We start from the raw sequence: 13,294 nt of genomic DNA, 5'->3' as shown, positions 1-13,294 counted from the left end.
CAGCAACTAAGATTTGAATGCTCATATCTGGGCATTTTTCTTAAACCTCCGAGTAAGACACTTAAGTTATTTTACTGCTTTAGGTATATAGCTTTTCTCATGGTGTGTGTGTGTGTGTGTGTGTGTGTGTGTGTGTGTATTTACCTCCACAGCATTACAGTTGCTTAAATTTGTATCTAGTGAACTTTGCGGGGGGCAAAGAAAAGTTGCAATTACATCTTTATTACTAGCATTTTTGGTATTTACGTGAAATAATTTATTCATAGATGCCAAATTTGAGCGTAGTGACAAGTTGGATTAACACTAGTCAGAATTCAACTAGGTCAAACCCCAGTTATGCTTATTATAAAATATTAATTACGGTAATGTAGTATTTTGATAATTTAAAAACTAAACATTTTACGTTTTTTTGTTGAACTTATGTAAAATCCTGTAGCACCTGCTGCATTCTGATGTCTAGACATTTTTCTATGCAGGGTTCAAGAAACAGTCTGCAAGCGTAACCGACTTTTCGCCTCTATTTCCTGAATGAGTATCTAGATAGAGATAGGTCTTGCCTCCTTTTTTTCCCCCCTTCGGCTTTTGCTGTGGTCCCTTTCTGAGAAGAGAAGCAATAGGAGCCGGTCACTTGGTCCCAGGTCATGGATTAGAGCAATTAAATCCTTTTGTACATTTCTGCTTCCTTCAGTGATTCTCCCTCTTTCCAGATCACTTACTTCAGCCTCTGGTACTACAACAAGCAAAACCAGCGCCGGTGGGTAGATTTGGAAAAACCTCTAAAGAAGCAGCTGGATAAATATGCATTGGAACCTACCGTCTATTTTGGAGTGGTGTTTTATGTGCCTTCAGTTTCACAGCTGCAGCAGGAGATTACCAGGTAAGAAATAATGTGCTGTTTGTTTCTAGGAAATCCAGTGAAATTAAAAAGGTGAAATTAAGGTTGGAGTCAGGAGATAAGGCTAAACTTTGCCCTCTTGCCCCTGCATTTTTAGCCTCAGTATTACGTGGAGGTGCTGGTATGTGGTGTGTCACAGTGCTTTACTGCATGTTGCATGAGTTATGGGTTCACGGGTATGAGGGAATGATTCAAAGGAAAAATGATGTTTTTACCCTGACTGTGAACTCTTCTTGTAGTGATGTCACCTTTAATGTTTTTGTTGAGTTTTTTCTGACCTTTGTAACAGTGAAATGAGAGAGGAGATTTAAAAAAAATTGTCACAAAATCTGCGTTTACTCCTCAAGGAAATGTGTAGAAGGGTCCTTCTAATTCTGACACCAGTAGCCATAGTATTCTGTACATAGGTGTGGGGCAAAGGGGAGGTGGGGGAGGTGTTTGAGATCAGAAAAGTTTGGCCAATAAGTGCGCTTAAAAGGGACAAAGGCAGCAAGGGTAGAATGTATTAAGGAGTGGGATAGAGGAACTAAATGTTCTTTTTTTTCTTGGCAATAACAAAAGAAAAAACAAGGGATCAAATTTGGATTCTTTTTTTTAATTGAAGTACAGTTGATTTACAATGTTGTGTTAATTACTGCTGTACAGCAAAGTGATTCAGTTATATATACATATATACATATATGTGTATATATACACATTGTTTTTTTAATATTCTTTTCCGTTATGGTGTATCATGGGATATTGAATATAGTTTTCTGTGCTGTACAGTAGGACCTTGTTGTTTATACCAAATATGGATTCTTGAGCCTGCCTTTCACATTCTTCAAAATCCACCATTACCTTATCTTTTTAACCCCATTTAACATTACTTTCGAGCCAAGCTGGACTACTTCTAGTGTGCTGAACATGCTGCATGCCTTTTCACCTTTGTGTCCAAGACCTTTCTTTCATAAATATGTACTGGAATCCTGTTCATCTGATTTTAGTTCAAAAGGCACCTCCTCCATAAAGCTTCTGTGGTCCCTCAGGGTGGAATGAGTCTTGCCTCCTCCAGACTATTCTAGAATTTGCTTGTACTTACGATGGCAGTTGTCACAGCCTTTCACTACAGTTATGTTTGTACGTGTCTTTTCCTTAGATTTTAAACCCATGTTTTCTTTAACTTTGCCTTTCGCATAATATCTAACACAATGCCTTGCAGATAGTAAGAACCTGGTACTGCCCTGTGTTTGTGGAATATTCTTTTTAAGTACTGAGTTCAGAGTTAATTTTTGGAAGAAGGTGGATAACCAAAGAAGCTAGAAACAGGTTGTAGGGATAAGCATGAACTGGCTATAAAACAGATCTGAGACATAAATATTGAAGAGAGAAGTAGAAGCCAGGAGGAATAAACAGTGACTGACCACTTTGACTCATTTATTTAAACATTTATTGAAGATATAATATGGTATGTGAGAATTATATTGGTTACTGTGGGAGATGAATATACAAATGGATATGCTTTACTCTTACTCTGGAGGAGTTGCTCACAATCTGGTAGAACTGACAGTCTATGTAAATGAACAATTACAGTATATTATGATAATACATGCTTTAATTAAAGCACTGGATTCCTAGGGGTGGGATGTGGGGAACATGAACAGGGTGTAAAGAAGTTGACTTTTCACTTGACTTTACAAGGAATTTTCTAGTTAGAGGGAGTAGCTTGTGCAAAGTAGGGGGATAGTAAAAGCAACTGATGTCTTCAGGAAATTTCAGACATTACTTCGAGGGGAGAACGGAGACTTGAAAAAAGGAATGTCCTAGTCATAAAGTCATAGATCAACAGGGGCAGACATGTTTGAATTTTAATGGATGGGAATGATGAAATGTGCATTTTACAAAGCACCCATCATGGAAGGTAGATTATAGGTGACAAGACTATAGGCAGGAGACCAGTTAGGAATGTATATGCCATAATCTAGGCATTAGTCTAGAGGGTGGACCTGCTTTCCAGTGATTTGATTTAAGGAAAGAACCAAGAATATTTAGAGTGGAATATGTGGACAGCATATTCAATAGATAGACTTCTTTAGGTGTTTGAAAGGAGCTGCCTGGGAGAATGTTTCAAGGTTTCTTCTTTGACAAGATCTCAGAGCTACCAGCATTCTATTTGCTGATTGAGGGAAGTCTGTGGGTTCTACTAGCAGGTGGAAGGGGATAAGTGGGATCTAAATCCTTGTTTAAAAGGATGGTGTTCTGGTCAAGCTTTTTGGTAACAAAGAATGGAAACCTCAAAGGTAGCTAAAATAGGATGATGTAAGGACATATGAAATGATTAAAAGGGTGGGCTCTCAGGGGAATTCAAATGTGAACTGTAACTGGGTTGAACTTCACAGATGTCAAACCTGGAAGAGATTCTGGATTCAAGATGGTTCTATAGACCGTATTGGCAGAGAGTTGCTGGATCTTCGTTCAACACCGTATCCCCAGCATCTAGAACAATGCTTGATGCATAGTAGGCCCTAGTAATTACCTAAGTGAAAAAATAAGAGGAAGGCAGAATAAATCTTCACTATAGAGCTTATGGAAATGGAGAAGTGATACAGATGAAATACCGCTGGCTGGCTGGAAGTAGATGATTGCTGATAATAATCACAACTGTTTATTAAGTACCAGCTATGTCCTAGTATTATGCCGAGAGCTTTACATATATTCCTTGATATGTTCAGCCTTGTGAAGGGGTGACAGTGCCCTCATTTTACTAGAGATAACTTAAACCCACAGATTATGACTTGCCCAAGTTCATGCAAAATGCTAAATCAGAGATCTGGAATTTAACCTAGGTCTGCTTGACTAAAGCTTGTGCTGGTAACTAATACCCTATATATTGACAACATAAACAGAAGTAAACCCACATCCCAAGAATATTAAGAAAGCATTTTAGAAACTATTCTTTTTGGTATTTCATCAAAGAATATTTTAATATAAGGCTGGTCTGAAATGTCCGGAACCATTTTTTTTCTGGCTTTACTCTCCAGGGCTAGGAAAGTCTTACATCACCAAGTTACGAGTCAGTTTCTAAAGTAAAAATTGGCCATTGATTCTCTATGTCTCCAACGAAAAAGGACAAAACTTAGAGACTTTTACAGGGTATAAGACAGATGACCAGCTGTCTTCTCAATGGTTGTAGCTTGTAGCTTTCAAATAACTACAATTAAGGATAAGTGACTCAATAAATTGATTATATTGTGTGTGTGTGTGTGTGTGTGTGTGTGTGTGTGTCGGTATAGATATGGTCAAGGATGTTCCTGTCATTCTTCGAAATCGTCTGAGCTTAAGGTTTTGGCTAGTTTATGCTCCTCTACCAAATTATGATAAAATGCATTGTGTCTCAAGTGGAGGTAATACTGATATTGACTTTTAAAAATTGACCTTTTTTTATAGGTATCAGTATTATCTGCAGCTGAAGAAGGATATCTTGGAAGGAAACATTCCTTGTACATTAGAACAAGCAATTCAGCTAGCAGGCTTGGCTGTTCAAGGTAAATAATGGCACTTGATCATATAATAGATCTATCAGATTAAAATGTATGTTAAATAGAAACAGCAAGGGATTCTTAAAGTAACTGACTTTATAGAAAATAACTACTATAAAGTAGTTTTTTATATTAGTGGAATATTCTGTTATCTAAGGGGCTTCCTTGTGGGGAAAAAAATGAGTTTGGATTACTTCAGTGAGATACGAGACTGCTGGAAGCTTAAGCATGTTACGTCAACGGAACGCACAGACCAAAAATAGAGAGGAAATGCACACATATGCACACACATGTATAGCATTTAATAAGCTGTGTATTCCTTTAGTTCAGGAACTTGATCTGCTGCTAGCTAATATTTTCCGAAGAAAGATCAATGTGGTTGATGAGGTTACGTTCGCTTATACTCTAAGCGTACGTCATTTGTTTGGTTTCTCAGTTGTCCTAGGTTATAGAACATCGTCAATCATAATAGATAGTTCTGCATTTCACAAGTATTTTTGAATTAACTGTCATTTTTCACATGTCTAATCTATATGTATTTACATGTATGTAATATACTTTGGAAAGACTTCTGATGGGGCATTATTTCAAATGATAACTGGCATTTACTCTTGGGAATTGAAATTTAATCAGAAGAATCATTAATAAAGTTCCATCAGATATTAGCAGGCATGGAGACATATGTCATTTCTAGACAAATAAATGCCTGATACACATGGAGCCACATTCCTGTTCAAGGTACTTTGAAGCTTCCTAAGTGTCGTCTTTGGCTTTAAGAGTTAGTTTTTCCCAAGCTTTTTGCTGAACTATCAATGTTTTGAACAATTAAAAGTTTCTAAACAAATACATCTTGCTGTAACATATTCAGATGATCTAGTTCCTTTCCCTAGAGATAATCACTACCATGAATGGTTTGGTTTCTTCCTGACATTTTTCTGTGCATAAGTAAGCATACAGGATTACAAAGTAGGTTTTGTTTGTTTTTTAATGACAAAAAAAGAGATGGTTTATATATAGTCTGTAACTTGGCTTTTTTCACTTTATTAAAAGGCATTTTTTCCAAGTCAAGACACATGAATCTACCTAATTAATGTTTTTAAAAAGGTATTTTTAAAGTATACACTTTATAAGCTATAAGGCAAATTTGACTTCTAAATCATAAGCACACCATCTTTGTACTGCATATTGAATTTAGTTCTGCATGTTTTGCTTCCAGTTAAGCATAACTGACATGTGAATATTTGTCATTTTATATAGCTGATTTTGGTGACTTTGATCAGTATGAATCCCAGGACTTTCTTCAGAAATTTGCCTTGCTTCCTGTGGTAAGAATTCTTTTGACATTGGGCCTTTTTAAAAACAATTTATTTCCATACCCTTAATATTCCCTGAAATGAAGTCCATATAGTAGACTTACTAGGCGGGAATAGAGTTTAAAAAATCAATTTCCTCTTATAAACAGCTCAAGTGTAAATGCTTTGCCTGTTGTCTTCTGGTCCTTGTAAACCCACAGAAACAGAAGGGTCTGTGGTCATTGGACTGCAGCCAGAGAAATTCATTTTGTGTTTGGCTGTGAGTCTAAAGAGAGGGACAGATTTCCGACTTCTGTGGAACCACATAGAGGTTTTGCTTTTAACTGAAGGCTCAAAACCTGACAGAGTTATGTTGAAATGGATTTGGTTTCTCATCAGCAAATTAAAGAGTAGATGACAAAAAGATATACTGCCTTCTACAGTTTAAAGTCACTACTGATGGAACTGACAGGGAAACTGTGTGTCGGAACAACTACGGGAGGTGGTACGCTCTTCCGAGTGTCTACACAACCAGCCAGGGAATGCACAAGGTGTTATGTGCTGGGCTTGGAACTGGCTGATGATGTTACCAAACTGAAATAACTCATCTGAAACTTTCTCTGGGATGAATTGAGAAGGCAGGGCAAGTGTTTTGGCTCCTGAGCAGAAGCCACGTCATTCCTTAGAAAGATCATGATTATGTCCTTAAGCAAAGCTCGCACACATTAACACTAGCCCTAGTTTTGCCTGCTGGTGGCAAGAGTCAGTAATGTTCCTTCTAAGAAATTTGGTTGATTTGTTTACATACTTACTGCAGTATGTTTTTTCCAGGAGTGGTTACAAGATGAAAAAGTATTGGAAGAAGCAACCCAAAAAGTGGCCTTACTGCATCAGAAATACAGGTAACGCTGAGAAGTGGAAATAGGTTAGAGCTAATGCCTGTTTGAATTTGAACCATGCATCGACACCATTAAATTTGGAACTTTACTACTGCTGCTGCTACTACTGCTAGTTACCAGGAGCCAACCTTTGCAGAGCTCTCACAGCGTGCCAAGTGTTCTTATGAGCACTTACCCGTATTAACTCATTTATTATTCATTTTTTATCATTGATGAAACTGAGGAGGTGGAAAGCTGCAGTCACTGAAGGATGACAGTTCTTCATCCCTTGTCTTAAAGGTTTTGGTGGTGACTCGGTCCTGTGTAGGTTAATGCAAGATTAGGGAGACGTGTTTTCTTTTGTGATGTGGCAGATGTGATGTTTTCTTTTGTGTCCGCCCCCCTAGTCCCCCACCTTACACCTTTGGAAGCTGTGTTTCTGTCCTCTGGGGGAGCTCTGCTGAGAGCTGTGGTGCTTATTGCCCTGACCCCTGCTTCTGGGCAGAAAGTGGCTTTCTTTGAGAGTGAGTCTGTATGTGTTGTCCAAAAACCCTGTCCTAGAGAATGCTAGGTTTTATTCTAAACCAAATACCATGCAGTTCCAAGTACTTTATATATCATTAAATTCTTATAACCATTCTTTAAGGTAAATGTTACTATCTCCTTACAGATTGGGAAAATCAAGCTCACAAAGACTAAATAACTTGCCCAAAGTTACATGTGGTAGAGGTGGGAACTGAACCCAGGTCTGTCTAAGTATAACCTATTATTCATCCCCTCCCATTAAAAATAACCTTTTGCCTTTAATCTGTCCCCACTCAAATCCATACAGTCACTCACAAAAGATTAATCTTCCTAAAATATCACTTTTGACTTGTCTCCCCTCTTCTCCTCAAATTCATGAATCTCTTCTTGCTTTCCCCCAGCCTAAGTTCATTACCCCTGGGATTAAAGGCTTCCCACAAGTTGGTTAAATCCTGCCATTCCAGCTTTACCTTCTGCTGTCCAAATGAACCTTTTTTTTTTTCAGCATAATTAACCCCTCAGGCACACATCACTCTATCTTTTGTTATTTTCACTCATTCATTTGTGCATCTCCTGAAAAGATAGTTTAGTGCTGTTATTCCGTATGAGGCAGAGTGCTCAATGCTGTGGCACAAAGATAAATAGAACGATGATCTGCCATCAAAGAATGTATTCCCTGCTTTGGCATCTTAAGGGATAGGCAGGACAGCCCATGGTAATAGTAATAGTGATACTGCTAATGGGTACGGGGGAGAGGTGTGCACAGAATGTGGTGGTTCTACCCAGAGCAAGGGCATTTGACTTAGACTCAGGGCAGTCACAGAAGGTGACAAAGAAGGAGTGACATGTAGGCTGAGTCTTGAAGGGTATTAGGGACTGACCAGGTACACAAGTGGGTGACAGGTATACCAGGAAGTGGGATTAGCATGTACAAAGGCCCGGAGGCATGAGGGAATGTGGTATATTCAAAGAAATGCTGCATTTGGGATGGTCGCAGTGTGGGGTGCCTTGTGGCTGTGGGAGAGCAGCAGAAGATGAGGCTGGAGAGGCACATGTCCATGCAGTCGAGTGCCTTCCTACCTACACACCCATTCTTGTAATTCTGTCACCGGAGCTAAGAAGGATTTCCATCTTCTAACCCCTACTTGCAGCACTTACCGTTTGCAATTTAGCACACAGGGCTTAGTATTGCCTGATACTTTGGTGGTTTAGAAAGAATTCTAGCTTTCACTGAAGATTATTTTAGGTGGTGGTTTTATTTCCTGCCTTTCCCCTTACCTGCCTAAAGTACACGGGGTAGGATCTTACATAACTAACCCTCAGCATTCAGCACAGTGCTTTTGCATGCAGTTGGTTTTCAGTAAATACTGATGCATTGATATAACTAATCACAGATGCTTAGAAACTTGAAATGTTTCTACTGTTTTATGACAAATTGATATGTAGTTTTTTTACAAAAGCTTTTCGTAAAACATTTTTTTAGTTTTGTGAACAATCTGACTAACTTCTTGTGGGTTGCAGAGGGCTGACAGCTCCTGATGCTGAAATGCTATACATGCAGGAGATAGAGAGAATGGACGGCTATGGAGAAGAGAGCTACCCTGCCAAGGTAAGCGTGGCACGAAGACTGGGCTTGCCAAAGGCATCTTAGTAATTCTGCCAGAAGAGCGGGGAAGCCCAGGGTTGCCCTGCTGTGCAAAGGCCAAAGAAACATAAAAGCTGAGGTCCTTGTGACCAAAATTTTGTAGTAAAACACATTCCTGTTTTGTGCTTTGTTCTTGGAAGTGCTCTTGAAATAGAGTTCCTTAAGGAGCCCAACTCTGTTTTCATATGTATTTACAAGATGGTAGGTACATTTATACCTTGCAGACTTTTTGCCTTCAGCATAGGTCTTCTGAACATTTCCTATCTGGGACACAAGCGTAGGGAAGTAGGTGTGGTCATTGTGGTTCTTATGCATCTGCTGCCCGAGTTTCCTTTTCCGCTTTCTCCTCTTAGGATAGCCAAGGCAGCGACATATCCATCGGAGCGTGTCTCGAAGGTATCTTTGTGAAACATAAGAATGGAAGGCCTCCTGTGATATTTAGGTATTTTTCTTACATCTTTCTGTGCACTTTCTGTGGCTCCTGTTGGTGATATTTTTTAGTACCTGTGCTAGTTATATCACTCACAAGTAAATCTCTCCCAAGGCCTCACTAGAACATGGAAATATGCCCTCCCTAGAATAAAACAGCACCTGACTGCAATGGTTCTTTTTATAAGATACTTTCTTCAAACCAAATTGTAGAAAATAGTGCTTGTAACGATGGCCTGCTTATGAAATGCTTAAGAATGTGTGACCCTTTTCTTACCATATGAAGGTCCTTCTTTGTCTTGGTGTGAATTTTTCATTTGAGCTCTGGTTTCCAGGGCTATTTCTTGTGGAAACTCTAGGCCTTTCTCTGATTCTAGTTTGTACCAAAATTCCTAAAATACCAACATCTAAAGAAATTTCAATTACTTCTTATAATGTTGATTTTTCTTTTCTTGATTATAAAAAAGTGATACTATCCATTTGTGGAAATCTTGGAATGTATCTAGTAAGAAGGACAGAAAGGATATATAGCAATGTGCTAACAGTGGCTGGCTCTGAACAATGAGATTTCAGGTGATTTAAATTTCCTTTTCAGTATCCTTTGACCCTTCATTTCCTTTGCTTTACTGTCTTTTGGGCCCTGAATCCTCCATGGTGATTAGGACCACAGAGCGTGTACCCGGCTTGGGGAGTAGATCCCCACTCCCAGGCTGTACTGCACTGGGTCAGGTGGCTCCCATTTGGCGATTGCTCTCATGTCCCCAAGCTGCTCATCGTCTTCCAGACATGCTGAGCTGCAGGGTAGGGGGTAGAAATGGATCTGGCCTGCACCGGAAGGGCAGGGCCCTGACATTGGGAGACATCCCACTGGCTTCCTTTATCTCACTGGATAGGAAATTCTAAAATTGCCTTCTTTAATATGATGCTAATAATCTTTAGGTTTAACGGTTAAGCACCAAATTACTACAAATGAATTTTATTTTAAATTTAAATAAATCTAATATAATGGAGAAGGATAAAGAGGGATAGATTTTGTTCTTCCAGACCTATTTTTACCTTTTATAAAATTATACAGTTACGTACTAAAATGGAATATTAATATATAAAATCTGAACATGGTAAAATAGAGTTAGAAAGTTCCAAATCGGAGTTTGAATCCTGGTGAACACACCCAGAATAGTTCACTCTTTGGATTGGAACTTTATCTTCACCCTGCACCACCAGCTTTTCAGAGCAGCTCTCCTCTAGTTTTGTGCCTTATTTTGCCCTGTATACCTGCAGAACTTAACAGTATTTGTCTGCTTCTGTGTTCTCTATCAGCCCTACCCTCCATCTGTGCCCCTTTGAGGGAAGCACTGTCCCTTACTGATCTTAGTATCCTAGGACCTAACACAATTTCTGGTGTTATCATAGTGGGTATCCTTTAAAATGTTTGTTGAATGAGTGAAGGAGGCATTGGCAACCAGCTGAGAGTGGGATATTTGATCAAATTAGTGCAGCCAATGAGGATAAATAGATTTTACATTTTTAAATACTCTGCCTTCATTTTAGTATACATGCTTTTACTTCTTGCCACTAGCTGTTGTCACTTCAATTAGAAAATGCACGCGAGCTGATTAAAACCACTGTTTTCTTTCTAAAATGATAAACAGATAGTAGCTCATATATTAAGCTCAAAAAGGAAAAACTCATATATTCTCTTAGTAAAAAACCTGAGCACTCACATTGCCATTTGCTGTTTGTTGTTCTTTAGGTGGCATGATATTGCTAACATGTCCCACAATAAGTCCTTTTTTGCATTAGAGCTGTCAAATAAAGAGGAGACCATCCAGTTTCAGACTGTGAGTAAACATTAGGAATCTGTATGTAATGTTTTTCCTGAAATTAACACTTCTGTGTGTATGTGTGTTTGGGGGGGGGTAGGATTAAAATTATATAGTATTTCATAGTTTTATAAAACATAAAATTTTATACTACTTTATAACATTTTGTATAGTAGTACTTAGCAAAAATTAGTTGCTCAGTAAATACTGTTGAATGAATGAATGAGTCTTTGGATAAATACTATCTGATTATGATCTCTAAATTAAATTTAAGGGACTATTAAGTATGGGAGAGAGTAAACACTGGTATCTTAACTTCCACTGATAAGTGAACAGCTCTTTAGAAATACAATTTCACAGTTACTTTTACTCTCTTGACAAAAGCAATAAGTCACTGAGTCATTTTGTTTAAAAATGTCTTTGAGTATCTAGTCGTCAGTAATAAAAATGTTTTATTTAAAAATGTCTTTGAGTATCTAGTTGTCAGTAGTAGAAGTGGACATTTTCATAATTTTAAAATTTCTAAGTCATTTTGAAACTGTTTAATGTAAGAATCACACCGTTGAGCAGCTTTTTGTCTTCATAATCTGAGTCCTAATTACAACATTCATATGAGGGGTGCAATTTTAGAAAATGAGAGAATCTCAATGTGTGGAAAGTGACTTTGAAATAATACGTCACCCAGTTCTGTCTTGTTCTCAGATAAGCTCTGTATCAAGTTGTAGATGTGCTTTTGTTTACTTTGTGCATATTTTGTTTGCTAGGAAGACATGGAAACAGCAAAATACGTGTGGAGACTTTGTGTTGCACGACACAAGTTTTACAGATTGAATCAGTGCAGCCTGTAAGTATACCCTGCTCACAGAAACTGTGGGAGGTGGTAAGCTTAGAAGTTTTCATCTCGAACTATAGTATATCGTCTAGAAAGGCAAATTTAAAAAAGGAAAAGATAACATTTTTATAATAATCTCTTTACTTTTGGATGTCAAAATTTTATTTCTCAGTTTTAGCTTTGGACCAACCTCTAATAACTACAGATATGCCTCTAAGATTTCTTTCAGCTAGTAACTAGAATTATTCTAATTCATGAAAGCTAAAATGGAATTTTTTTTTTAATCAACATTTTGAGTAAAAAAAGGTTATTCAGCTTTTCAAGCCTTTTGAAGAATTTATACCCCTTGTTCCTAAATGTACGTTTTCCTTAGCCCACATGGGTTTCCCCCTTCTGCTGGATCATTCCCATCAGGATACAAACATGCTGTAATATTTTACCTCTTAAAATTTTTCCTTCGTTCCACATGCCCTCTAGCCACGGTGCCATATCTCTCTTTTCTTCTACAGCTGATTTCTTCAGAAGAGTTGTATAATCTTGCTCTCTCGCCCCATTTCCCCTAAGCTGCCACGGCACTGATGCCGCTTGTCGGAGTGACAGTGACTTTCACCCAGTGGTCATTTCAGGAGTTCTTTCACTTGACTCCTGGGCAGCACCGAAGCTCTGCTCATCCCTTCCCCCCTGCTCCCTGCTCTTCCTTGGCTGCCAGGACCCCACGCTCTCCTGCTTTTTCTCTTTCTAAGCCTATTTCTTCTCAGTCGGCTTTGCTGGTTTAATCCTCGGACCTCTTCTCATCTACACTTGTTCTCTAGGGGATTTGGCTTGACCCAGGCTTCAAAGCAGCGTTGATATACTAAAGTGAACCCGACTTCATTTCTAGTCCTGTCTTCCCCCTGAGCACTTGACTCGCACACCCTACTGACATCTCTACTTGGGTGCCTAACAGGCTTCTCCAATTTGATACGCCTAAAACCAAACTCTTGACGTGCTCCTCTTCCTGCCCCAGAGTCTGCTTCTTCCTACTGTCCCCCATTTCGACAGATGGCGGCACACCATAGTCACTCAGGCCCCAAACCTAGAAGTCCTACTTAATTCCTGTTGCCCTTTCATCCCACATCCAGTTCGTCAGTATGCTCTGCAAATTCTGCCTTCAAAACATATCTAAATCTGACCATTTGTACAACTCTTTCAGCTGATGACTTAGTGCTGGCTGCCATAGTTCTCATCTGGAATACTGCTGAAGCCGCCTTTTGTGTTTTTTTTTTTTGGCTGCATTGGGTCTTCATTGCTGCGCACGGGCTTTCTCTAGTTGGCGGAGAGCGGGGGCTACTCTTCGTTGTGGTGCATGGCTTCTTATTGTGGTGGCTTCTCTTGTTGCAGAGCACGGGCTCTAGGCACGCAGGCTTCAGTAGTTATGGCATGCGGGCTCAGCAGTTGTGGCTCATGAGCTTAGTTGC

The 13,294-nt window shown here is 39.0% G+C and overlaps 1 protein-coding gene across 5 annotated transcripts in view; it reads left to right on the top strand.

Moving 5' to 3' along the window:
• PTPN21 (protein tyrosine phosphatase non-receptor type 21) overlaps positions 1-13,294 on the top strand; it is a 64,894-nt gene that overhangs the window by 27,224 nt on the left and 24,376 nt on the right. For all 5 annotated transcript variants that reach the window (XR_003435599.1, XM_027120251.1, XM_027120254.1 and 2 more), the window contains exons 3-10: positions 708-877; positions 4,322-4,419; positions 5,671-5,738; positions 6,537-6,607; positions 8,630-8,717; positions 9,107-9,195; positions 10,936-11,023; positions 11,770-11,849. Coding sequence is in view for 4 of the 5 variants with exons in the window: in XM_027120251.1 (XP_026976052.1) it covers positions 708-877; positions 4,322-4,419; positions 5,671-5,738; positions 6,537-6,607; positions 8,630-8,717; positions 9,107-9,195; positions 10,936-11,023; positions 11,770-11,849 (752 nt within the window). In the remaining variant the exon portion in view is untranslated. The remainder of the gene's footprint in view (positions 1-707; positions 878-4,321; positions 4,420-5,670; positions 5,739-6,536; positions 6,608-8,629; positions 8,718-9,106; positions 9,196-10,935; positions 11,024-11,769; positions 11,850-13,294) is intronic.

This window comes from Aethalodelphis obliquidens, unplaced genomic scaffold (genome assembly GCF_003676395.1).
Source record: "Aethalodelphis obliquidens isolate GAN/ISIS:26980383/991018 unplaced genomic scaffold, ASM367639v1 scaffold21, whole genome shotgun sequence".
NCBI classification, from domain to species: domain Eukaryota; kingdom Metazoa; phylum Chordata; class Mammalia; order Artiodactyla; family Delphinidae; genus Aethalodelphis; species Aethalodelphis obliquidens.
The sequence above is the reverse complement of the archived record's forward strand: the minus strand, read 5'-3'. Positions and strand labels throughout refer to the sequence as shown.